At 46.1% G+C, this 26,884-nt stretch overlaps 1 protein-coding gene across 2 annotated transcripts; it reads right to left on the reverse strand.

The window, feature by feature from the left end:
• Nucleotides 1–6,144: 6,144 nt before the first annotated feature.
• On the reverse strand, nt 6,145–19,605 carry ETV3 (ETS variant transcription factor 3). Of its 2 annotated transcripts, none has more exons than XM_074349620.1 (5): nt 19,453–19,605; nt 17,472–17,530; nt 16,169–16,406; nt 14,801–14,916; nt 6,145–10,865 (listed from the first exon to the last, which is right to left on the reverse strand). In XM_074349620.1, the coding sequence occupies exons 2-5, from the start codon at nt 17,515–17,517 to the stop codon at nt 9,730–9,732; spliced, it is 1,536 nt and encodes a 511-aa protein (XP_074205721.1). In that variant the 5' UTR covers nt 17,518–17,530; nt 19,453–19,605; the 3' UTR covers nt 6,145–9,729. The 2 variants fall into 2 exon arrangements, with proteins under 2 accessions (XP_074205721.1, XP_074205722.1); XM_074349621.1 differs by having other exon boundaries at nt 17,472–17,527; nt 19,453–19,587.
• Nucleotides 19,606–26,884: the final 7,279 nt, after the last annotated feature.

Raw genomic sequence — 26,884 nt, forward strand, 5'->3', positions numbered from 1 at the left:
TTTCCTTTCTCCAGCTGGAGGCCAGGTGGGTGGCCTGAGCCCTGAGACAAGGACGGGGAGAGTGTGGGAACATGAGGAAGATGGGCAGGAAGGACACATGCGTTGGGCTACAGAGAGGACACGGGACAGACTGGCAGGGCGCGTAGTTATGAGCAGCCAGAGAGACAGAGGCAAGACTCTGAAGACTTAGTGAAGGGATGTCCAAGAGCCTGGATGAGGATCTGGGGGACTCTAGGTCTTGCAGTTAGGGGAGCAGGATGGGTGGGGTGGAGAGAAGAGACAGATTGAGGCCAAGGCCTATGGGGTCTATTTCCCCTAGCTCTTTCCTGGACTTCAGACAACCTGGGATGGGCAGACATTTCTACCATGTGGAGCCAGGAAGAATTTCTCGAGAGAGAACTTAGGGGTCCCGAGGGGAGGCTGATCTCACCTGCCTCTGTCTACCCTTGTCCCCCACCCCAAGCAACAACCTGGGGCAGGCTAATCAAACCTTTATATATATATATATATATATATATATATATATATATATATATATATATATATATATGTATGTATGTATATATATATATATATATATGTATGTATATATATATATATATATATTTTTTTTTTCTGTGTTAAGGCCATGTGTCAGGCTGTTAGGAAAAACACGAGGGAGAGAGAAGGGGAAGCCAGGAGAATGCAGAGCTCAAATGAGACCCGAGATAAAGCAATTACCTGATCAATATGGGTGAAATTGAGTAATCTAGCAGATCAATACCCCGGGCAGGAGGTTGGTGGGGGGCGCTCCCTGCTCTCAGCCCCGCTCCCCTGCCCACCCCTGCTGCAGCCCCCAGCCACTTGCTTCAGTCCCTCCACCTCCTTGGGAATTCATCTCTAGATCTGCCTTCCACCTCTGCCTCTGCACCCTGTCCCCTAAAGTATCACCCCCTGCCCCTCCCGGCTCCCGACCTGTGTTCAGGCTGCCACCCCGCCCAGGATTCCCTCTTCGTCTTGTCTTCCCTCACCCATCCCCTCTCCTCCCTTCCCAAACTGATCTACTCTCAACAGCCCTTCCAGGTTGATGCCTCCCTCTCTTTCTCCATCTTCCCCACCCCAACACCCTTTCCCCCTCACTGGGGGCCACAGCCCAAGCCAGTTGGCTAGCAGCTGCCCACATTTGTGTCCTGAAGGCAAGTGCAGGTAAGTGGTACCCCTCCCCCCATCAGGTAGGAGTTCTCTAAGGACTAGAACTAGGTTTTCAGGGACTAATTCTTCCCTCATCAGCCTGACCCAACTGAGGAGGGAGCTGTGCCTCCTGCTTCCCTGTTATTGGCAGTACAACCTCCCTACACCTACTCCACCTATGGGCACTCCTTATGTGCTAGTCGCTGGCTGAGCTGGACTCTAGGGGCAGGAGATGGGAGGGGGACCCTGATTCCTGCTGATCCAAAGGTGGTGGTATGAGTGCTGACCAGAAGGGCACCCATCCATCTGGGATGCATGTGTTTAGAAGAAGTCTTGGGGCTCTGTTTTTTTTTTTTTTTTTCTTTTTTTTTCAGAAGGAGCTTGGAGGAGAGTGAGAACTCATCCAGTATTGTGCAGGCACTTGACTTCCTGCCTGCCTAAGTCAGTGTTGAAAATCCTCTGATAACCAGGAAAATCCCAGCTCTCTATGGCATGAAGGGAAAGGCTGTGGCATTGCGGGGAGAGCCCTGGAGTGGGAGCCGGAGCCACCTCATTACCCATCTTCGGGCTGGAGGCTCCTGTGGGGGTGAGGAGTGTCTTTATTTGACTGTGAAACCCCAAGAGAAAGCCTGCCATCTAGCAGGCACTCAGGAAATGATGCTGAAGCAATGAAAGACTCTTGTCACCTAGCCACAATCTGACTTTCATTTCAGTTCATCATGTTGTCTTGTTTCCCCCGGTGAACTGAGTCCCTGTGAGTCTCTAGGGAGCAGGGACCGGGGTGTCTCCGGGCACGTGGTCTGCCATGTTAGTTTCAGGAATGAGATGACGGACTGAATGCATGTGTGCCTCTCCCTCTCTGGCCTGGAGGTCGTTCTAGGGGAGCTCACACCGGCAATGATTCCGCAAGGTTCCCGTAGAGAAATCACAGGTCTCTTTAAAGCAACTCAATTCCCGGCCTCTTCCTTCCAGCCCCTGTGTGTTATCACTGAGAGGCAGGGAGGTGTTTGAGAAAAAAACGTGGACTTTGGAGTCAGAAACTCTGGGTGAGTCCTGGTTTGGTTACTCACCAGCTGTGTTGACCTTTGTTTTCTTCATCTGCAAAATGGGGCTAATAATAGTAATAATAATCCACAGAGGGCAATTTTGTGGATCAAGGAAGTTACAGCCAGTGGCAAGAATGTGCAGATATGCTCTCTGTCATCCTCAGCATGGGGGTTGGTCAGCAGAAGACCAAAATTTCAACAGGTGCAGATAAAGATTTTCCCCAGCTGGGCCAGGAGTGGAGGAACAAAAGCAAACTTCCTCTACCTGTTATCACAGGTAACAGGTTCTGAAGATAGACCTACAATACATACCTCAGTTTCCCCTCCCTTTTCCTTCCAGTTACTTGCCTGGAGGTCAAAAGTCATTACAAAGAAGACTCTTACATCTCAAAACACCAGATTATGGCTGATTCCCCACCCTCTGCCTGTTTCAATTGCCCTTTGAGGAATTTTGGGGGAAAAAAACACACAGGAGGAAGTCTTAAAGACATGCTGGAACAAAGAGCCCTGCAGCCAGAATCGTGTTTTCAAGCCTGAACTCTGCCTCCATCCTTTTCTCTTGTTCCTTCCCTCCCTGGTCAGGTCCCTGCAGGACTCCGGGTGAGAGGCCAGAGACTGCCTCCCTCTCTGGCCCTTGGCTCTTTGGGACCAAGACTGGGAGGCACTGACTGTTCTGCTAGAGCAGTCTTTGGGCAGAAGCAGGGGTGGAGCAAACAGCTGACAACGAGGCAAGGGGCAGTGAAGCTGGAGCAGAGGCCTCCTGCCTCTTGGCTCTAAACCTTCGCCTCCCATCTCAGCCCATTGTTGCGCTGTACCCTCCCCATTGTCAGCCTAGGCCAGATCCCCAGGTCCTGGAGCCCAGGGTTGGAGATGTGGGGCTCCTCCTCCCCTCCACCCGGGTCCTGGGAGTCAGGGTGAGGCTCGCTGGCACTCTGGGAAGGCTTTAATCTTTGCTCTTCATCCCTCTTTGGTCAGTCCTCACAGCCCAGCCCCAGGAGCCTGTTGGTTCGGAGCTAAGTCCCCCTCCTCTAGGGCTGCCTCAGGTGCTGGCTTTCCTCCTGCACTCCAGGCTGGGACACAAGGCCTGACTCCTGGAGGAATGTTAAGGTTGGGGTCCCCTGCACTGCCCCTAACTCTGTGTGCCTGATTCTCAGAAGCTGGGAGGAAGAAGTGTCTTCACCCTTGCCTCAGAGATCCAAGACCATGAGTGGGGAAAATATGGAATTCAGAGTCAGGAGATGGGTTTGAATCAGTAGGGCAGGTCAGGAGGCAATTAGGTATTTATTTATTTATTTATTTATTTATTTATTTATTTATTTATTTATTTATTTATTTATTTATTTATTTATTTTTAATGGAGGTACTGGGGATTGAACCCAAGATCTTGTGCATGCTAGGCAGGCACTCTACCACTGAGCTGTACCCTCTTTTTGGGCCTCATTTTTCTCCTCTGTGAAACAGGGATCATAGTATTTTATCTCCTCTTGAGAGGCACCAGCGGAAGTGATGTAAAGGCACAGGCCCTGTGCAGAAAGAGTGCAGGCGAACATAGCTCGGTCACTTCGTTTAGGAAAGGGTTTTGCACACTAAATGCTTTATATGCATCATTGAATCCTCACAACAATCCTATAACATAGGGAAATAGAGGCATAGAGAGTTTCCATAATCTGCCCAAGGACCCACAGCCAGTAAAATGGCAGGGGTGGGACTATGGGATTAGAGCCAGCTCCAGTTTATCTTCCTTCCTCAGGGAGTCAACACACCCAGCTCCTGAGAGAGAAGGGGAGCAGAAGCTGTGCTGTGGGGCAGGGGTGGTGGAGTGGGGGATGCTTGGGACAGCAGTCCTCCTCCTGTCTTCATTATCACTGGCATCTTCTATCCCAACAATCAAACCTCCTTCACAGATTTCTTATTTGTTTATCCAACATTCATCAAGCACCTTCAGGCTCCAGGCAGTGTGCTGGGCGTTGAAGAGAAACAGCCGACCCCTGCACCAGCCCTCGGCTTCTGGACCATCCTGTGAAACCCAGACCAGCAGAGCACTGACAAGTGTGAGGGTGGTGGTACAGAGGTAAACGCAGGCAGCAGAACACAGACAGGTGCCCAGGAAAGGCCCCTGGAGGCAATAACATCTGAGTTGAATTCTGAAGGATAAGATGTAATTGGCCAGGTGAGGTGGAGGGGAGAAGTCTGTCTGTCTCCAGGCAGTGAGGCAGATCAGATCCATAAGTAGTTCAGCAGGGCCAAGAGGCGTCATGGCGTGAGAGTGGTTAAGGACACAGGTGCTGGGGCTTGAATCCTGGTCATACTAGCTAACGTCTCTGTGACTCAGTATTCCCCTTGATAAAATGGGGATTAATACAAGCAAGCCCTTAGACATGCCTGGCACATGGTAACTGCTCTCTCTGCACTGGCTGTTATGGCTGCAGCTTCGGCTTGTGTGAAATGGGAGACTGTGTGCGCATGTGTGTGGTTAAGGATGAGGCTGGAAGGGTAAAGGATGAGCCGAATTATGAAGGGCCTTCTAAACTAAACTAAGGACTGTGAACAGGGAGACAATAGGGAGCCACTGAAGGCTTTATTCCCTACTCACTCATCTTGACAGGCTCTGACACTTACCCCCGCCCCCCTCCCCTGCAGAGTGTTCTCACCTATGAAGCGCCATCTCTTTCCTCACTTCTTTCCCCCTGCTCACCATCACTCACTGCTCTTTGCTCAAAATTTGAAAAATCACCATGCATTGAATGGTCAACATAGGGTGGCAGAACCAGATGGCCTGGGATCCTGGTCTTAAAAACTATATCCGGTTTCATTCCTAACAAGCCTCACTGTGCTTTCAGGAGCCTGAGGAAGGGAAAGCAGGAGGAGGTTCTCCTAGCCGGAGGGTCCGCATCCAAGCCTATTCTGTAAGGGAGTCGATCAAGTTAGCCTCTGTCACTTCACTTTTCCCCATCTAAATGAGTTAATAGTCTTCATGAGGAGAGATGTTAATTTGACAGGCTGGCCTTCGTGCTCCTCTTTGGCCTAGCCCAAACTCTTTTGCAAAGTACCAGGATGGCCATTGCTAGCAGAATAGAATGTAAACTCTGGGCATCTCCTAAGATTCTTCATAATCCGTCCTAGTTTGCCTCTTAAGCCTTACCTCTCCTCCATTCCAGCCTTCCTGAAGTCACAGGACCCTTTTGTAGAAGTCAGATTTAACACCTGGATGTGATTCAGCATTGTTGGGATCTTTAGATCACTTTGCCTATCTCAAGAGTAAAATGAGATTCCCGAGTCTGGCACCATTTCTCTAAGGATGGGTTATAAGCTCTCCTCTTACTCCTTTGGTTTCTAGTCCTCTACAGAAACACAGGTTTCCCTAGCACTGGCTTGCTGCGTACTTAACAGAACACCATCAACATGACTACCTTTATTGGGGTATTACTCACATACCATAAAACTCACCCTTTCAGCGTGTTTGTTATTCAGTGGTTTTTATTATATTCAAATTACTGTATCACCACTAATTCCATTTCCAACACGCTGAAAAGGAAATGTGACCCATTAGCAGTCACTCTCCATAGCAACCACACATCTTTGTTGTCTCCATGGATTTGCCTACTCTGAACATTTCATATAAAGAGAGTCATACAGAGTGTGGCCTGTTGTGTCCATGCCCGGCTTTGCCATGTACCCTTCATGAATCCTTGTATCAGTCTTGAGGTAGAGATTTCCCAGCTTGTGTCCCTGGCTTCAGCTGTCCTTTAACTAGCGACGAAATTGACAATCTCCAAAACTGTTAAGGGACCTGCCCTCACCATGTTGGTCCCTGTGCAACAGGAATAAAAAGCGTGGGAGTGGTGAGCCAGCGTGGATGAAGCAAATTCTCTGGCACAACCAAATTCTCTGGTACTTAGTGTATAACAAAACCAACGTTCTGCAAACATTACTTAAAAGTATTTTTTTTTTTATTTAACTTTAATTTGAGGTAAAATACTTTTTTTCTTTCAACTTCCATAACAAAATACAGAGCTATCAGTTACCCCTGGAAAAAATATGTATATTATACATATATTTCTATAACATTACATCATATATATAATATATATGCAAAAATTTCAAGACTTTATAGAAAGCGGGACATCTAAAAGGCACTGCACAATGGAGTTAAGATTACTTACATTTTATGTACATATACACACTTTATTCTGCTTAAGCGGGTAACTAGAGAAAGTCACCTTTCACATGTGAATTCTCACAAATCCCTGCATCACAATTTTATAACTCAAAGATGCCTAAATATTTCAAAACAAATTAACTGATAACTTTTTTCCCCCCAAAAGAAACAAAAAAATGGGACAGTTCTTGAAAGATTGGATCAGTTCTTTTTCTTTTAAACAAAATTAAAAAGTATGTTCCATTACTGTTTACAAAGCAACGAACACAAACATAATTATGGAATAAATAAAAACAAGGGACAAACAGCCGACTGACTACCCGCTTGGTGAGAAGTGATATACTTAATTTTTTTTTTCTTTTAATGCTTCTGAAAGTTTCTTGGCCCATGGAGGACTAGGGTGCAGTAATTCCCTGTGTTATTAGTGAGCTGGGTTTAATGCAGTGCAGCTTGAAAACGGATTTGAAGGGACTTAGTGAATTGTTTATATTTCACTCCTAGTCTTTCTTAAAAATAAACCACCAAACAAAAAAAAAAAAAACTCAGCAAGACTGGATGCCCTTTAAGAGAGCTCTACTATTTTCTCCTTTATTGTCAAAAAAGCAAACAAGTTCACGAACAAGCTCTTGATTAATAAAATTTTAAGATCTGTATTTGCAAAGTTCTAAACATTTGGCACAGCAAAAGCTGGAAAACATGGAGAGGGAAACTAGGTCTGGTGTTGTCCACCATTGTCCAACTGCTGTTGGACAGTGATGAGATGCTCACAGAAGAGAAAGGCCTGGCTTTGTGCCAGGCTGGTGACAGGTGCTGCCCAGAGTGGGCTGGGGGGAGAACTACCTCCCGCACATTTACCCCAGGAAATACCAATGACCTTCACATTCCCTGGTCCATTTCCTGGGCAGCCCCAAGATTGGCTCTGTATGGGCCTCTCCCCCCAACCCCAGCCCCAGTGTGCAGTGCAAATCAGTCAACAATTTACTGATGGAATGGCAATCAAAGGAAACAGTTAAACACCAAATGATTTCTTAAAGCCAAAAACATTTTTCATGGAGTTGAACATTTTCTGAGTGTGTCTTTTCAAGTGTAAAAGCAGTGACTTTGTTCACACAGAAGCAGCATCTAGGAATTAATTCTGGCACTTGGGTTCTAGGGGTTACAGGTATGCATCACAGATTTTTCTCCCTCTTATTTTAAAAGGCCTCATGTTTCTATTCCTGAGTTCATACTGACCCCTGCCGGCCCTCTCCTCCAGTGGACAGAAAGGGTGGGCAGCCAGCCTCCCTGGTTAGATTGGGCAATGCCAAGCAGAGATACCTCTTCCACATGCCCGGGTTTGCTTTCTGATTCGAGGTAAGTCGAGGTACAGAGAAAGAAACCGACAAAAACACAGCCAACCAAAGGCAGTCTGACCAAAGCCTGAGTTGTTAGGGACCACTCTCCCAATCCCCTTCCCAGGAAAAGACAAGTCACTCATGGAATTTAAATCAAACAAGGGGGAGGACAGTTGCCAAAAAATAGCAGGATGGACTCAAGTCATCTTAAGCCATCCAATAACTCACTCACCTACTCTAACCTTTCCTGAGCCCCTCTCTCATGCATGCACTCCAGTTTATAAAGGACCCCCACCCCCACCATTAAAAGACAACTCTCAAATGCTTATAGCATATGGAGTTCACTTAGGCTAAGATGGAGTCAGGGATTTCTCCAGTTCTTAGACAGCATCCTTGTGCCCACTCCTTGCCATTATCAGACATGGAGTTACCTCTCCCTGCTGCCCTGCAGGTCTGAGCCCCAGCTCGGTACTTCTGTACACTGTGTACTTCCGTGTACACACACACAGTTGGCTGTGGCTTCTTTCTCTCTGTTCCCAGTCCAGGCCCCTTTAGAGTCATATAAGATCCTATTTCCCCATTCCTTTGAAGTTGATGGAAGAGAATTTCCCATGAAGAAACAATTCCTGGAGTCTCATGTAGGACGGTCAATTGATCACGAGAACCAGAACAATCTAGGGGAAGGGACACGGCAAGAATGGCACCACCACAGCAGGACAGACACGCACTTTCACTCCTGCCAGGCCTCTTGGCATCTGTCTGGCTGTCTCCTGTCCATCTCTTCCTTCAGTCTCAATAAACATCCACTTGTACCCCCAGCTACCTTCTGCATTTCCAGGTATCATTTGCCCTTAACTCCCAACAATCCTGCCTTTTTTTTTTTTTTTTACTACCCACCCCAGTAACATCAAGAGGGGATGATTCAATACTAGCTTAAAATTTAACCATTTTCCGACATTCCTGGATTATCTGAAAAGTTGTCCGTGCCCTTTTACAGGTGTGGTTGACAGACCCGTATCACGCTGAAGTATGTTCATTGTTAAGGCTTGACTTAAGAAAACGGTAAGAGAACCAGACTCAACGGAAAGACATCTTCAACTCTGTCACGTCTCTCAGTGAACTCGCTCACAGTCACACTTTGGTTTGGCTCCCCAAACCCACGATGGAAAAGGAAAAGTGAAGATCATTTCTGTGTTTTGTCTTTAAAGGCATTGGGCTACTTCCTCCTGCCCTCTTCTTTCTTCCCTGAACAAGAGTTTACAACTCCTCATGGCTTCGTAATAGGTGAAAAGTCCGAGAAATTCACAGCAGGGCTTCCTGTCCCAACCACGCCGCTGCGGCCCGGCGCCTGCGCTCTCCCAGCCCCACTCTAGCTGGCAGTACATTTCATGTTTCCTGAAAACATTTTATAAAAAGGAAAAACAAAACAAAACAAAACAAAAACCAAACAACGACAAAGGAAAAAAAAGAGCAACATCTGAACATCCCCCTGCCCCAGTAAGACTGAGATTTATCTTATTCCTCCCCTGAAATAATTATAAAGGAACATTTCAGGCAAAATACTTAATAGTCTCTCACTGCTCAACCTACCCACCACGCCCCCTCCCCTTTTATGTGTATCTTGCAGAGCAAAATAAATTCATTAATGGCTTTCCATACATAAATACAATAGGAAAGAAAGACGTCTGGAACCTGAACTATCACGGGACCAAACAGCATCTTGGCCCTCTGGGAGTTTGTCAGAAAGTGTGAGCCTCAACAGGGAACAGAGGCGCTTTCTCCTGTCAGTTCAATACCCTTTCCGTGTCCTACTCACCAGGAAAAAAAAGTGTTCACATCCCACCTAATTTACAACAGAAGACATCCCATCCTATCCCCAAAACATAAAAATACAAGTCTATGCCCCTAGAATGATCAAACCAGTCTAATTCCCTCCCCACCCCCCACCCTGAAATCTTGCTACATAAATACACGTGTGTGTTTGATTATAGTATAAACAGCTCCCGATTCACTTCCAGTTCTAAGCGTCGGCAGCGGCCGCTGCCAAGCCCCGGGGTCCTGACCCACTCCAGAGGAACTTGCCATTCTTACTCAGCTCCCGGGCTTCTGGGTCATCATTCCAGCGCCGCTTCAACCGGAGCTTGGGGGGCATCAGGGCATCTTCTTTTTTCTCAGGTGCACTGGGCTCCTTGCCAGGCCTGTCCTCACTGTCTTCAGTCACGTCTAGGGGTTCTTCACCTGGGGTGCTAACAGGTACAGAGGGCCAGACAGGTGGCGCTGCCGGGCGGGCAAAGACGGTGCCTTTTTCCTCTTCTGTGGTCCTGCCTGGCACAGCGCCCTCCTCCTGAGAGCGCCCCTCCTCCTCGCGTGCTGCCTGCCTGAGACGCTCAGGATCCTTTTCAGAGGCTGGCTCCACCTTAATCCTCGGGGGCACAGGAGCCAAAGTGGGAGCAGTGACCGGTGCTGCTTCCTCGCTGCTTTCTACCCTCTCCCGGTTCTTCCGCCCAACGGGCGGGGGCTGCAGCTTGATGGAAAACTGGGTGGACTCCTCAGGATGCATTTGGCACTGCAGCGGCGGACCCATGAGCCCTGGGTAGCGAGGAAATGTCCGCGGACTCAGATGGTAGTTGAACACAGAACAGGCTTGAGAATGAAGGTAGTGTTTCATTTCCTCAGGGTTGAAGGAGAAGCAGCTGCTGCTGGTGAAGGGGCTCAGGCCTGGTGATGGGCTGTAGGAGAAGATGGTGGGAGTCAGGGAGAGGGCTGGTGAAATGGGGACATTAAGGACGCCTCCACGGCCAGGGAGCGGAGAGACGGTGAAGGGACTATGGGGGTCAGGGTACATCCCTGGCCTAGTGAACAGAGGAAGCATGATGTCAGGCTTGCGTTTCTGATGGCCAATCCCTCCACCGACGGCATTCCGGGAGGACATGAGATCCACGCCCCGGCGCCAGTCAGCAGCTGAGCCATCCTCCAGCTCGGAAAGCTCCACCTTTCTATCAGTGCCATTGCTTGACTCCTGGCCAGAGGCAGCCAGCGAGCTGGCAGAGAACCGCCCTGGCTGCACATCACTCGTTGGAGAATGGGTGTCCAGAGGTGGGAAATGGAACCGGGAAGAAGCTGTTGGCACTGGTGGCGCACTCTGGGGAACCACACCTGTGACGGTGGAAGAGACAAAAGGCCACTTTAGAGGTCTGGTCATTCATTACCAGCAGTCTTACTTATGCTACGTAAGTACAAGATGTGGACGAGCAACAGGAAACAAACATTCCAGCTGGGCTGGATCCCTCAGCTACCCGTCTCCTCAACTTCCTCTGCTCAATTTAGTTGCCACCTTTCTCCAGCCTCTTACTCCCTTTGTCTTCACAGTACTCATTACTGTGTAAAATATCATTTTCTTGTTTATCTGTACTCTAAAACATAAATCCTGCTAAGGCGGGGACTTCCTATCATTTGTAAGTAGATTTCGAGCAGTTCAGGGCTTAATAATTAGCAGGGGCTCAATAACTATTAGTTGAATGAATAAATGGTAGAAGAGCCTTCTCCTCTGCAACTCTAACTACTGTGTATACATCACCTGCTTTAATTCTCAGCTTCGCAGTCTTTTCTTATTTTCACAACTTTGGTCTGATCTATAAAGTATGCAAAGAAACAAACCAACCAACAAACAAAACTGGAAATGATGTGTATGTAAACAGTGCATTAAGACCCCAAATCCTGTGCCTACATGTGGACATGAATAAGATCATATTTTAATAAAAACAAGGTTACAAAATACTAAGTTTGCTCCTTAAAAAAGTATGAATAACACTGCTTTGAATGAAGACCATCTTCGTAGAGCCACTATGAAATCTTTAGTGCTGGAGATTTTGGGTTTAAATCTTAGTTCTAGCACCTTCTACCCTGCAGCTTGGTGCAAGCAACCAATTGGTTTTTGAACTCCTTTGGCAAATGGAAATAAGGCCCTTGTCTAGGTCAAACTTTGGCCCTGCCACTTAACAGCTGTGTTACTCTGGATAATTCACTTACCTTTCTGTGCCTCAGTTTCCTTACCTGAAACATGGATAACAGCGGGACTAATCCTTATGTTATGAAAACTACAACAGTTAATATTTGTCAAGTCCTTAGACTAGTACCAGTATAGAGCAAATTGTATGTAAGTATTTGCACAAGTAATTTTTAATTAGATAATACTCATGGCTTAAAAATCAAAACTTTAAAAGGCAGATACCATTTAAATATGAACCATATGTTAGATAACAGCATTAGAGCAATGTTAAACTTCCTGGGTAATATTATTGCAATTAAAGACGGATAATGTCCGTGTACCTGGGAGGTACATACTGAAGTACACAGGGGTGAAGTGTCATGATATCTGCAACTTAATCTCAAAAGATTTAAGAGTATATATAAATAGAGATAAAGCAAATGTTACTGATTAGTCAATCTAGACAAAGGATATATGATTCACTGTTATTTTTTCCCCAATTTTTCTGCAGTTTTCTAAAATAAAGACAAATATTAAAAAAAAGAGTGACGGGGAGGCAAGAAGTGAGAGGTCTCAAGTCCGTCCCTGAACTGGTTTGCCCTGCCCCCACACCCTGACAGGTAAGCATCTTCATCACTAGTGTCTTCCGTATCTTTCCAATGTTACTTAATGTAAGTACAGTATTAAAAAATATGTTAAAAAATGTATCTCATAGGATGCCCTTTAATGATAAAAATGAGACACTGGATGTAGAAGTACTTTCAAAACAATCCAAATGTTAAGTACTCTACCCTAAACTGTTAACAGTGAACAGGACTGTGGGGAAAAGAGAACAGAGAACATGCACTTTAGTTTTTACTTTGTAAACTTCTGGATTATTTGAATACATTACAATCAGCACATATTGCTTCTATTTTTAAAAACACACAGTTTAAAATAGCCCAACTGTATCAACCCACTATCTAGACATGATCTCTCTGGCCTCCAGGATCTAAATCCACACAGCTCTTCTTCTTAGAACACTTATCACGTTGCACATTGTATTCTGAATTGTATTAAATCTTGTGTATCTTATCTCTCCTGCTAAATTTTAAGTTCCTTGGAGGAAAGACCCCCTCCATAATCTTTTTTTTTTCCCTGTCTTTAGGGCTTAACACATTATCTGTTGAACAAATGAATGAATCCCAATCCAGGGGAAAAATGTATGATCTATCAAAAAAAAAGAGCAAGATTTCAACAGCTCAATCTCTCAGGAATTGTTTCCTAAGAAAGTGTTCAACAAATAACCATTCAAAGCTCAGTGATCAATTTTTGACTTTGCAGCCATCCTTAATTTTATCATTTGTAAAACATGGATATTGAGACGTATACTTTACTGGGCTGGGAGAGCTGCAAGAGATAATTCACAAAAACTCTAGACAAAAGTACCTCCATTAAGCAGATGTTCAATAAATGTTATAGTCCTTTGTCATCACAGAAGTTAACCTGAAACGACATCTGGTCTATCTGGGTAAAAGTTCTCTATGAACAAATGACTCTAGTTCTTTGGGGTTATCTGTGTCCAGGACGTAAAAACCAAGCAGTGTGCCTAAAAGAAATGTTTTGCTTTCTCCATGATTTTTTGATTAGGATCCATGCTGAGCAACAACGTTGATCCTGTTAAGGATCAAGGTTGGTTCAACTGCCTTTAGGCAGAAAGATGGTGCTAGACTACCACTGTGGGTTTTCCAGGCCAGAGTCTTCAGACAGTAAGGGTCCAGATTTCCTTGCCCTGGAAAAGCACACTACTCCCAAGGGCTGAGGATGCCCCATTCCAGGTTGTCCAAGTGGCTGGACTTGTGGGTTTTTGACCGAAAAATATGGATCCAAGACAGAAGAACAAGACCAACATACTGAGGTATACCCAGCTGGAGTCCAAATTCCTCTAGGTACGTACATAGGGAGGGGACAAGAGTGAAAAATAGAGGAAACAAGATTCCAGAGGCTAGAACAGGTTTGATTTCCTAATGCCTCTCCCTCAGGCACAAGGAAAGAAAACAGGTTGTAATTAGAGAGATGCATTCCAATACCACTTTTTTTTTTAAATGCATGCCCCAGGGACAGGAGGGAGTGGTTACAGGAGAGATGGAACTGTAATGATAGCAGCATCAAGCTAAAACTGCCCTAACTTGTTGTGTGTAGTAATTACATATCTGCAGTGGATCTCAGCACTATATTCTCTCAGCCACACCCCTGCTCTAATTCTTCAGTTTCTTCTAACTTTTCTCTGAGAACTTGTAATACTGTAGGATCACAATCAGATTTCTTTGCCTTAACATACAATGCCACAAAGACAGAGCAGTCATGGACTGGGCAGAAACTAGTTAAATACAATCTGTTTTCTTGGGCAGGAGTCTGATTTGCATCTTAACACAAACAAATGCTCTTATCAGAGACAGCCTTCTGCAATCCCAGAGAGACAGACCTAAAACCTCTGCGAGGAGCTGTGATGGAAAGCTGTCCTGTGGAGAGCCTAGAGGGGAAGCCTTGCTGCACTGGAGAGGAGAGAAGGTCAAGTGATCCCAGGGTCCTGTTCTCTGAGTAGCTGTTGGTGCAGATCAAAGGCACTGCTTTCCACTGCAAACATATGAACCGCCCCTTTTCTGTGATCAAGGATGCTGTGGTTTTGATGATATTCACTTGATAAGGGTGAGCTTGGCTGTTTCATAGAAAATCGGAAGTGTTTGTAGAAACTGGTTCTTGTCTATGAAAGAGCCACTGGGAAGGGTGTTAAAACTCTTTGAGTCCTGAACTTAAGGATCAACATAAACCTATGGAACACCATTCCCAAAGACAACAGTATAATAATATCCAGGAGATGACAAATAACATGCAGAAAAGGGAACCAAATAAACAAACCAAATCTATCTTGATGCTGCAGAGTCTATCACTTCCTGTACCAGATGAATGAGGAAACCTGAGCAAGAATGCAGAGGGAATCCAGGGGGGTCACATACTTTGGTGATTCTCAATACCCCTTAAACACGACAGGTCTTAGACTTGGGTTTTTAAAATTCTTTTTCAACCCCAAATTCATTCCCCACCATGAGTGTTTGCATCTTACCACTGGACCGAATGTTGATGAAGGGGTAGTTGGGCATCACCAGCTTGCTGAAGTTAAATTTGTAAGTGAACCTTTTCCCTTTTGTTTTGTGAAGGATCCTCTTGTTGTAATAATATCTGTAAAAACAGGAATGCAGGTCAATTTATCTTCTAGCTACTGACAATTTTTGTAAACACCATGATCAGTAATTTTTGCCCTCAGTATTACATGCAACCCTCACTGTCATTCTTTTGCAGCCTTGCTCTCAGGTTAGAGCTGGGAGCCCTTAGAGCTTACTTCCCATTCAATTTTCAACTAAATTCTAGTCCTTCTATAGACCTTTACAAAGACAATCTTGCTTTAAGATCCTGAACACCTATCCTAGCCCCAGCCACCTTTCTTCTCCCTCTCTCTGTGGTTTCAATTCTTTAGTCCATTTCCTTCCTGTTCCGCTGTATGTCACTGCTGAGTTTCTGTTTCTGCCTTGCCCTAGAAGGGGCAGACAAACCTCTTGGGAGACCTGATGTGGTTAGTCTGGAGGCCTACGCTCAAGGCATAGACAAAGGAATGCAGAACTGTTCCATGGAGGCAGGTCAAACAATGGTATACCTTGATCTGGAAAACAGCTTGTCAGCTTGGCCTACATCACTTTCAAAAGGATGTGAGAGGCTCCAGCAACACTGCTGTACAGATTTTACATTCAGGGTCATTAAGGATGAAGAAAGGCAGGGGAACTTCAATGTACCTAGAACCCTGAGCCTTGACTCTACTCAGTGGCACAGGTTATACACTGCCTCCAGGCCCGGAAGGACTGAAGGCTTATGAAATATAACGATGGACCAGGAGAAAAGAGAACCCGAGAAGAGTTACAGTGGTCAATCTGCAGACGCGCCAGACCCACCCGCGGACGGCCAGCTGGCGGAGCTCGCTGGCGCGCTCCCTCAGCAGCTGGGGCAGTGCCGGCCAGCGCGAGCTCCTGCTGTGGGCCCGCCTCACTCTTTCTCTAGCTTCTTCCAGGAGAGGCTAAAGAAGAGAAACTCCAATAGACTTCCAACAAGGAAGCCTAAACTAATCTTCTGGATTATAAATGAGCTCCAATCCATGTTTCACCATACATTCTCACCCACTAGGGAGCAGGATCAGCTGTCTGTCAGGACCCAGTGCTGGCCACGCTGGAGTTCCCTCCTACACAGAACCAAAGATACGCCTTTTCTCCTCCTGTGTCCATGCTACTCGGATTCAACAGCTCTTTTACTCCCACTTTAAAGCTACACATTATTCACTAGTACAGTCTCTTACCATCCAATACCTTTTTATCTGACATTCACCAAACTACTTAGTCTCCTTCCAATCTGTTAACACAAAGGATTTGAGGATTCTTTCCCTCACCTGAGGGCCCGGCTCAGCTTGTCGTAATTCATCTGTGGTTTGCACTTCCTGCGGCCCCAGAGGCGGGCCACCTCATCTGGATCCTTGATGACAAATTCCCCGTACTCTCCCTGCTGCCAGGCGATGACATGGCGGAACTCCTCCTTCTGCAGCAGCTCCAGGATGAAGTGCCACAGCTGGATCTGCCGGGAGCCCGGGGACGACTCTGTTTTATAGGCCCAGTCAGGAAACTGATACCCTTTAATATGAAAAGGGTAAGATCAAGGTAGTCAGGAGCTAGGTACATAAATACCAATATCCCCAACTTCACATTCCAGTGCTCAAAATCTCTAGAGCACTGTGCAAACATGCCACAAACACCCTTTTGGTCAGCAGGGGCTAACCACAACAAGGGAGAGGAAAGCAGAGAGAAGTTACCTTTCCTTGTAGCAATCATTAAATCTGATAAGAGCTGGGTAGCAGCACCCAGGTGTCCTAATTGCTCACCCTTTCAGACTGTACTAAATCTCACACCCACTTTCTATGAGGACATGACATTTCCTAAGGGAACAAACAGGCAAGATAATGTTTTAAGAAAATACAACCTTACTGTAACAGGGAAGAACAAATCTAACTCCATATTGGATCTGTTTCTTTTACTTAAACCTTTGTATTCTATTGCTTTTGATACAAGTTAATCACTAAAGGGATATTGCCTATAAGCTTAAACTAGATATAATGACCCATTGCTGGGAATCCCATCTCTCAGGTAATGAGTGTTAAGCTAAAATACCTTTGTTTAGCTCATAGGAAACATCCTGACCAGGCCTACCTAGGAATGACTGCAGGAAGGAAGAAATGAACACATCCCTTTCGGAGGCTGAGAGGAACCAGGAAATGTTTGACTATACTCCCTTCCCTTTTAGTATAAAAGAAGCCTGAATTCTAACTCAGGGAAGATGGTTCTTTGGGACACCAGTCCGTCATCTTCTTGGTCTGCTGGCTTTCCGAATAAAGCCACTATTCCTTGCCCCAACAAATCGTCCCTCATTTTACTGGTCTGTTGTTGGACTCAGTAACATTACCCCCAAGGTTGGAATTGTGTCTCTAACAGGAAAGAGACACTAAAGTTGGGATAAGGATGTGGTGACCAGACAGGTTAATATACATCGACAGAAAACAAACCTACAACTGTCCTAGCAGTATCCACCCAGTCAAGAGGCTGTCAGTCACAGTGTGCCATTTGTGAACAGAGCCCAAGTGGAAAGAAAGGAACCAATGAGGAACATTCCAGGTACATCAGAGATGATTAACTTCTGCTCACCTCCACCTCCTTCTGGCTTTTCCACGATGCTACAGCCTGCTTTCATTTTCACCCTCCTGCTGAGAGATACAAGCCACATCAATTACTTTAAGGTGCTATTTATTCATTATCCTCCCAAGGTTTTCTGGCACAGCCTTTTCCCAAACTTCCTTTTCTCTGTCTTTCCCTCCTTATGTAACCCTCTTTTCTTTCAAACATGTCACCTCCAACCTGCTCATCCCCAAGTCATCAAATGATGGTCCTCAGGTCATCAGCTTCAAAGGCCATAATTATCTCTCACCTGACTTTAAACCACAAATTGTAAACACTGTCTTTAATACTTGCTTTCTTCCTCCTGACCAGCCCTTCAAGTGTAAAAGAGAAGGGTAAGGTAAAATGGGTCCAAAAAGGCAGCCAAAACACGTCAAACAGTTTGTCTTGTATTACTAGACAGGCCCAGATGCCAAGATACACAAGCCTGAGTTCATCCAGATGTACCAGTTTAAAGAAGAGAGAGAGAAAAAAAAACCCAAACCCATCTGATTGCCACTCAAGAACAAACATCTGATTTTGATTTACTTTCCTGAATTATAAGAGATGGGAAAAGGAAAACTCCTGCCACTCACAAACTGCCCCTTCCTCCCTGAAAAACACCCTGGGATACAGGAAGTAAACACACTATATGTACAGTTACGCTATACGAGAAACACAGACACCCCACTTTTTTTTTTTTTTAAACATTTTCTCTGTTCAATAGGAAGGGGAAAAAGTGGGCATTTCTGAGAACTTTCTGTTCAACAAGTGGAGGGAGTCTTGCTATGATCTGAATTCATTCCATACAGTTTACAGTTCCTCAATAAATTTCCTGTTCCTAGCAGCAAGCAGCCTTGTATCAGCGAATCCTTTAGCAAAAAAGAGGGAAGGGTAAAATTGCCAAAGAGAGATGCAGGCAGGAGAAGGCAGATCTACCCTCACCCAGGCAAGTCCCCAGGGTGAATGACAGGCCCTAAGTGCCAACATCAGGAGGAGTCTGGTGGGAATGTAGGTGCCTTAGTGACCCCAGGGTGGGGTGGGTACAAATTCCTAATCTTGAAATTTCATCTAACCTAGGATTCCTCTAGATCCTTTGAATTTTTTTTCTCACTATACACATCAAGATGACCAGCAAGTTTTGGTCTATGAAGCTACCAGGGAATGAGGATGAGATAACACCCCAAAGGAAAGAGAAAACAAATATAAACACAGACACAGCTACATGCATAAGATACACAATAACAAGGCCCCAGAGCTGAAGCAGGAGTTTCCTCTCCCGGCTGCTTCCATCTACTTGACAATGAGGGAGGAAAAACAGTAATTTCCCCACGGCTCCAGGAAGCTGCCCAGAACGCTAGCTCTCAGATTGCTCTGTCGGATCGCTACGTCTTTATCCTGCCACGGGAATGCCCTTCAACCTCCACGACTCGGGAGTCCAAACACCGCTGCAACAATGACTTGCCCAGGAAACTCTGACACCTCAACTCCTCGATTTCACCCATAAAGGCCTCCCTCCCGGCAGCCTGGAGGCGCCTCTCCATGCCTTTCACAAATTCACTCCGTCCAAGCAGGGCCACTCATCTTAACTCTGCAAAACCCAGCAGGCCCCTGGCTCTCCCTCGGACCGCGACCACTCCCCAAAAAGTGAGGCTTGCAGTCTAGAGCCGTGAATCCCGCTGCAGCTCCCGGCCCCGGCTCCCGCAGCCTCCGGAGCCTCCTTCCATCTGCCTCCAGGCCGGGCCTCCCCCGCCCCGTGGCCTTGAGGCTCCAAGGTGCCTCCGCACGAACGCTGCTTGGGTCCCGGTCGCCCCTCTGCCACCGGGCCCCCTCACTCCCCCGCCCCCCGCGCTGGGTGAGGCCCGGCCGGGTTGGTACGTGGCTCGCCGGGCGGCCCAGACTGCACGGACGCTGTCCCCGCCGCGGCCAGGGGGTCAGCCCGGAGGGCCCGGGCGCCGAGGCCGGGACTCACCTCTCCCCGGCACGGTCCGCGTTCGGTCCGGTCTCCTCCGCGGCGTCTCCGGCTCCTCCTCATCCACCCCAGCAGGAAGTGACCTCCTTGGCTGCTTTCGTCACTTCCATCCTCAGCGGAGAGGGCGGGGGAGGAGGCGGCGCCCTGCCGCCGGTCTCCCAGCGGCGCCGCGCCGCACCCAGCCGCGTCTCCCTTTCCTTTCTCCTTTCCGCAGACGCCGACTTCCGCCCGCACTCCGCCCCCGCCGCGCGCTCCTGCCGCCGCGCAGCCCGGGCGCCGCCGTGCGTCATGCTGCGGGGGCACGTTACGCACGCTCGCGGCGGGCGGCGCGGCGGGGGGCCGGGGGTCGGCGGGACCTCGAGGGTGACGCGGCGCGAGGGGGCGCCGGGCCGGTGCGCGCAGACGCTGCCCCGGGGGCCCCCACCTGTCGCGGGAGGGGGCCTCGCACCTCGCACACCCCCCTGGAAGGGACCCGGCGCCGGCGTGAAGCCTCCCCCGGCCCGCTGACAGCGGGCCCCCCTCGTATCTCCTTAAAAGGGCCCTGCGACCGCCCGGAGAGGAGAGCCCGCACAATGGGAAGAGACACCCGCTGACCTCTGACGGAGTTCCCTACCCTCCAAGAAAGGGCCTTTTCAGATACTTACGAAAGAAGCCGCGAGGCTTTTTCTGAGGCGCCGTGCTTTGGCATTTACCCCCAGTAAGGGAAGTGTGACGTTTCCGTGCTGATCTCCATTCCTCTGCGTTTAGTCTTCATTCGTCAGATCTGAGCAGCTTGCCAGTCTTCACTCTAAGTCGTTCAAATACATCTCCCTTTCCTTTTTCTTCTATCTTTTGTTCCTGCTCAAGCAATTACAAACATCTTGTCCAGAGCATTTTTTGTTCTTCCTTTAAGGTTCGCTAATGGCAAAGAATCTGAAGCGGTGAACTATCTCCATCCCCAGCCCCGTATGTCTGAGCAGTGTCCAGCCCTGGTTTCACTCCAGAGGGAGAAAAAAAAGGAGTGAGGATCAGTAAAGCTTAAGTAAATTAGAATAAACAATGGGAGTGAAGTGAAGAAGAGAAATGGAATTGAAGGGGAATTGGACGACAGTTTGCAATAAAGGAGTAAAACTTCGTTTTGTACCGTTGTTGTAATAACACCTTTACATCCTGAATGCCACAAAGAACGTGAAACATCACCATTAGTTGTTAGAAAGCTGGCTTCCAGTTTTGGATTTGCTACTAGCCGTTCTCTAGCTGTTGGTAAATTAACCAGTAAGTTAGTTCCCTCTGGGCCTAAAGTTGACTCTCCTGTTGAAAAAAGAAGGAATCATAGCGTTGGTGATGTAAGGTCTTTTCCAGTGTGAAAATCTTACTGTGAATTAAATGAGCAAAACTTTAGTGCCATGGGGAGGACTACCAATATTTGCAACTATACCATGAGCTCCTTGAGTGTAGCAACTGTCTATATATCCTTTGTATCTTCTGCATAGTACCTAGAACAATGCCTTATATGTAAGTGTCAGGTGTTTGGTTGAACATTCTTTTTAAAATACTGGGTTTTAGCTAAATTGATGTAAATTGTAGTCAGGTCCTAGTGCCTTCATTTACTAGCTGTGTGACCTCGGTTAAGTTACTTAACCTCTATATGTACATAATATCTATGGTATCTACTCATGTGGTTGTATTACATTTGTTAATACATGTATGGTGATTAGAACAGAATGGCACATTATAAATATGGCAGAGGAACAAATGTTGGCAAAAATAATTGTAAGAATCATCATAAAAATCCTCAAATTCTCATACCACCCATGCAAATCTTAGTAATTGTTTCAACTCAGAAACCAGGGTGATCAGGAATGAGCAGCTTCTTCCAAAAGTCTGGAATTGCTAACCTGTGGCTCATGTCTCCAATTGTCATGGTTAAAGCCAGCACTTCACTTCCAGGGACCCTGGGTTGTACAAGAAGCCAGAACCAGTGTAGAGGAACTCTTTGCCTGTTCTTATTCAGTCCAGTCTCCTCATGGTCCTCTGCTGCTGCTTCTCTGACTAATTAGGGTCACAAGGGATGACTTGAATAAACAAAATTAGCAGAGAGAAGCAAATATCTCTACCTGGCTGGAGTCTGCACTGATATATTGAGAAATGTTTATATGCCAGCAGAGCTCAGCAGAGTTTTTATATTGAATCTAATCACTAGCTTGAAACTCGGCAGGTGAACGTGGGTTTGATAAAGCAAACTGGAAATTCCCTAACAATTTGTGGGTCTGGATAAATGAGTTTTGCCCTGGGAACCTCTCCTGTGACTCTGGGGAGATTGAGATGGCTACAGATTTCTTGCCTAGCGTATCCAAGGTCCCTACCCACTATATCCTTCACCATGGCACTGCTGCCCTCTTAAGACATCTGCTGCTGACCAGCTTCACAACTTAGAAATTCTTCTTGTTCCTGCATGTGGAGAGCATGAGCGCTCTGAAAGCATAGGGGTGGAAACACTTAGACACAGTCTAAGAGTCAAGACAGGTAATCTCTCTTGAATTTCCACTTGCTCAAAGCCCTCTTTTTCCGCTGACTGCATTCTGCCCTTCTTCCCACCCATCTTTATAATTGTTCCATATGCCTGGGATAAGTTTCTGTTTTAAATCTCATACTCTCAAGTCTGCTTTTGTTGCAACACAGCTACTCCATTGCTTATTAACTTAAAAAGAGAGAGAGAGAGAGAGAAACTCCTAAAATTAATTTTTCTGCTTAAAAAAAAAAAAGGTACCTGGATTAGTGTGTGTGTGTGTTTCTTCCTTCCCTGGCTCGCCCTTCTTTATTGCTCCCATTTTCATTTATTCCCTTATATTCTCCACATCCTGAACGTAGCTAGCCGCGTGTGTGATATAAATGCTTTCCCCTCTCTCCTTGTCGTAGATTACTGTCGTAGATCTACTGTGGTAGATAGCATCTGGAGATCACATCCATATTTGTTCTTCTTAGTGTGTTTGTCTTAGATTGCAGGCCCTCAGAGGTTAGAGCTGCAGTCAGTGGATCCCCACAGCGCCTAGAGCAGCTCTGTATCATCGTTTGAAATGCCTAATGATGATCATTTCCTTTTCTGCTGATGTGCTGCTGTGCTGTGGAGACTGGCTTCTTCCCACCTTCCTCAGTCTCCCAGGAAAAATCAGGTAGGCTCTTTTTCCCAAAGTGTGTCATCACTAAACTTGGATACAGAAGACCTGAGTTTTAGACTCAGTTCTGCCCTTTGCAAACGAACCATATTTTCTGATAAGCCACTGAGTGTCTCCGAGTTCCGGCCTCCTCATCTGTAAGGGGTAGGGGGTGCTAATGACGTCCTTGATGGGGACAGAGTGTAATAGTGTCTGCGGGGCGCTGAGGAACTATGAAACCCTTTACAAAGGTCAAGGATCCTGATTCCTCTTGCTGTCACCCCAGAACCTACTCTGTTCTTGGTATCAAGAACTCAGACTTTATAGCAGTTATCATCTAATTTCACAAACTTTGCATGGATTTAACGTTTCAAACGTGGATAGGAATCATGAGGCGTTGGTGGTATAGTGGTGAGCATAGCTGCCTTCCAAACATGGATAGCAATCTAATGGAAACAGAATTTTGCCTTGAGAATTAAGGTTCTTGAGTTTCTCACCTAGGCACTATTTTATGCAGCTATGTGGAGGCAATACATTTCAATCACCCTGTGCCTCAGTTTCCCTGTTTATAAAATGACCATGATAAGAACTTCCAGAAAGAAAAATACTGCAACGTTTAGACTATTTATATCGATAAGGTCAAAGACTGAAGGGTGTATGTGAAATTGACTGATTACCACTCTTTGGGACTCAGTTTCCCCTTCAGTAAAGTGAAGAGAAATTATTATAAGAGAATAAACTTTGACTTAATATCATTTGCATTGTAACCACATTGGGCTCAAGTAGCTCATAAGGTTTTGTTTTGGTTTATTTTTCCCATCAGCTCAAGGTTGTTGTGAGGCTAGAGTTAATGTCAGTAACATGGGTGGGGATCCCCAGATTAAAGGTTAAGTGAGTCCAAAGCAGAAGTAGCTGCCCAAAGTCATGGCTCAGCCAGAAGGAGCAGAGAACCTGACTGTTTGTTTAGCAGTGACCTAAGGACTCAAGGACTCTCCCCAATTCCACGTCCATCACAGTCCGCAAATACCCCTTCCTCTCATTTCCCTTTTTCGGGTCTTGGTTCCGTCATCTCACATCAGCTCAGAGGAGAGGGTAGTGAGAGATCACGAAGGAACAGTACAGGAGAACAGGATTAGCACGAGGAAATGGACACTTAAGCTATTTTGGCTCTTTTTTTCTTTTTTTTCCTCGTAGCCTAGGAGAAAGCTTCCCCTAACCAAATGTTTGATTGCCGGAATCTATGTATTTCTGAAGGCTCAGCCTGCTGATGTTAGTTGCAGCAGAGGGCTAGATTTCCTGGTTTTAACTTATCTAGGATGTGTTCTCCAAGACCCTTTGTGGATGTGCTCGCCACTCCTGTGAGTCCTGAAGCCTTGACCTGTTCACCACATAAAGCGTTTTGCTGCCTTTTGTATTTATTCACTGTTTGTATCCGGCTCTCGCTGTGTTCTCTTTATGACGGTCCACGTCATTTGTCATCCTAAGAGGGCAGAGACTGTGTCCATCTCATTCTTATTATAAAACAGCCCATAAAAGTGATAATCGCTGTCATAGAGACTCGCGGATCATAGTCTAATAAACACCAGTAATGGCTGCGGTGAGAAATGGAGTGAGGCCTCAGATCTAGTTACTTAACAGGCAGTCACCTTAAGAATAGTTTAGAATAGCTTTCCTTTAATAATTGCACACATGTTTTGGGGAGGTGTAGCATCGTAGAGATGGATGAATGTCAGAGGTCCTCTATCCCATCCTCTCACTAAATGTCACCAGCCTCTCCTCGAGCCCTCGCAATGATGAGGTCATTGCTTTACCCAACACCTAGTCAACCCGCATTTTTAAAATATACTTTAAAATATATAATATTGACAAAAGAGTATATGAAAATATATGTGTGTCAGTTGAAGAATGATAATCAAACAAAGTACTTAAGTACCTACCACACAGGCAGAGAGTAGAAATGACCATCCCCTAGAAGTCTTCTTTTGTCCCTCCTGACTCATCCAAGTTCAATGTTTAGATCACCCTAATTATAGAAAATTCTTCCTTTTATGGAGCTGAAATGTGTTCCACTGACATGACTCCCCATGACTCCTAGTTCTGGGCACTGGGGCTAGGCAGATTAAATTTAATGTTTCTTCTGTGTGAAAACCCATCAACTATTTGAGGACAGGTATTAACGCTTCTGTAAGTAGTTGCTGGGAAAAAAAAAATCCTTAGTCCCTTTTCTCTCCAAATGTGGCTTCAGGAACTAGACACGTCCTTCACAGACCTGATCTGAGCAAAGTATAGTGTAAAACTCTTCCCCTCCCCCTTTGATTTGGTTGCTCTCCCCTTCTCCTTTCTTTCCTTTTCTTTTTAAAAAAATAACTTGTGTAGTTCTTTTAAACTTTTTTTTTAAATTGGAGGTGCAACGGATTGAACCTGGGACCTTCTGCATACTAAATACGCACTCTACCACTGAGCTATACCCACCCTGCACTGCCCCCCCCCCCCCTTTGTTAAGTTTACCTTGGATAAGATTGACTTCTTCAGAGGCCACAGTACCCTGCTGAGAAGACAGTCTAAATCCTCACAGCTTTCTTTTGGGAAGTGTTAACCCAGGACTCTTCTGTTAAGTAGTTTTAAAATCTAAATGCCAGACTTTATGTTAATTACATTAATTCTTGTCAATCTTATTTGGCTGGTTTTGGTCTGTTGTTCAGCCTGTTTATGTCATCTTGATTTATTAGAATGTTTTACTGCACCATTTACTGATAGACTGTACTTGGAGCAAGCATGAAAAAAATGCAGAATACACTGACATGCCAATGTTAAAACTATCCTAAACACAATCAAATATTTTCCTAGTGGTTCAGAAGTCATTGAAGTGTCTCCTCAATTATTGTACCTTTGATCTGTGAGATGCCAGTCAGCAGAGTTGCAGGTAATGGGATTTCAAATAGCAGAGTGCTTAGCGCATGAGACTCTGGCCGAGAGTTAAAGCCACTGTGGAAAGCAGAGAACCTCAAAGTAAAGCTAGTCATTTTGCTGGCAGTGAGGAGAGGGGAGTGGGAGTTCGTGTACAGTAGTCGGACATCCTAAGGAACTGGGACTCCATCATATTTTGGCATCATTTCAGAAGGCAGAACTTCTCAATACATGTATTACCAGCATTATTTTTTCTCAACAATAGATTATTGTAATGGGCTTGGCTAATGTGCTGGCAATAACGCATGAAGACCAGGCTTACTGGCACAGTTAAAAAAAAAATCGCCATCATGATAATACCAGGTCCTGATTTTGCAGCAAAAATTCTGGGCTGCTCATACTTTAAGAAAAGAAGGATAAGTCAAAACTTGGAAGGGAAAACACCCTAGCAGGCGCTTTCTTCTCCCGGCTGTTAGGAAAGCACCTGGGGCACAGAGAAGAGGCGCAGCAGAAGCACAAACACACACACAAGTGCCATCTTGTCCTGCTTCCAAATTATGTAGCTGTTGTTTGCAGACCAAGTCCTCTCCTGCCCCTGCATGTCAATGTGGCCCAGAACAGTGTTAGTTTCTCTTGAGTTCCTTGTGGAAAATATTTTGCCCTAAGCCTGCCCCTGAAGCTCTGAAACACTAATTGAACCTCAGCGTTTTAATTGAACCTCATTACTTGAACGGCGTGAGGGAGATGTGGGTCCCCTGGGTCTGAAATAGGGCGAGAGGGGACTGAACTCGCGGCTACAACGTTGGTCTCGTGGTGCTAGAATACACTGCTTCAGGGAGCCCAGTTTCTCGTGGCAACTTTGATCTCGCCTCCCTTGCTCCTCATTTACTCCGTGTAATTCACACCTTAGCTGCCTGAGTCCTTTCACCTTGCTGCAGAGGGAAGTAGGAATTAGCTGGAAATCATGAAAGCCTCTCTAACATGGGGGGTTGGTGGCCAGAATTTGGGGAAATACCACCAAATCAGTCACCCCCACAACTAATACCATTCACTCACTGGGTGCTTGGGTTCTTCCCTATTATACAGAACGTGGAAGGTCAGATTCACAGGGTTTTGTGGGGCAAAAGTGACGTGCTGGAATCCAGCAGTGCTTTGTGTGGGTTTGTGACATGCTCCCTGCAACTCCCCAGAACCAAAATCAAACGCCATTTTCAACAGCTCGGTCTTATAGTTGTTAGTCTATCTTTATTTCCCAGATGAAGCTGGTCTAAGCGCTATGGGCCTACTGGCCAAGTTCACCAGGACCATTCTTCATCAGAATAGGATAGAAAGAGGTTGTACAAATACTTGGTGATATGCCACCTGGGCAAGTACAGCGGAGCAGAATGGAT

Source organism: Camelus bactrianus, chromosome 21 (assembly GCF_048773025.1).
Source record: "Camelus bactrianus isolate YW-2024 breed Bactrian camel chromosome 21, ASM4877302v1, whole genome shotgun sequence".
Classification (NCBI taxonomy): Eukaryota; Metazoa; Chordata; class Mammalia; order Artiodactyla; family Camelidae; genus Camelus; species Camelus bactrianus.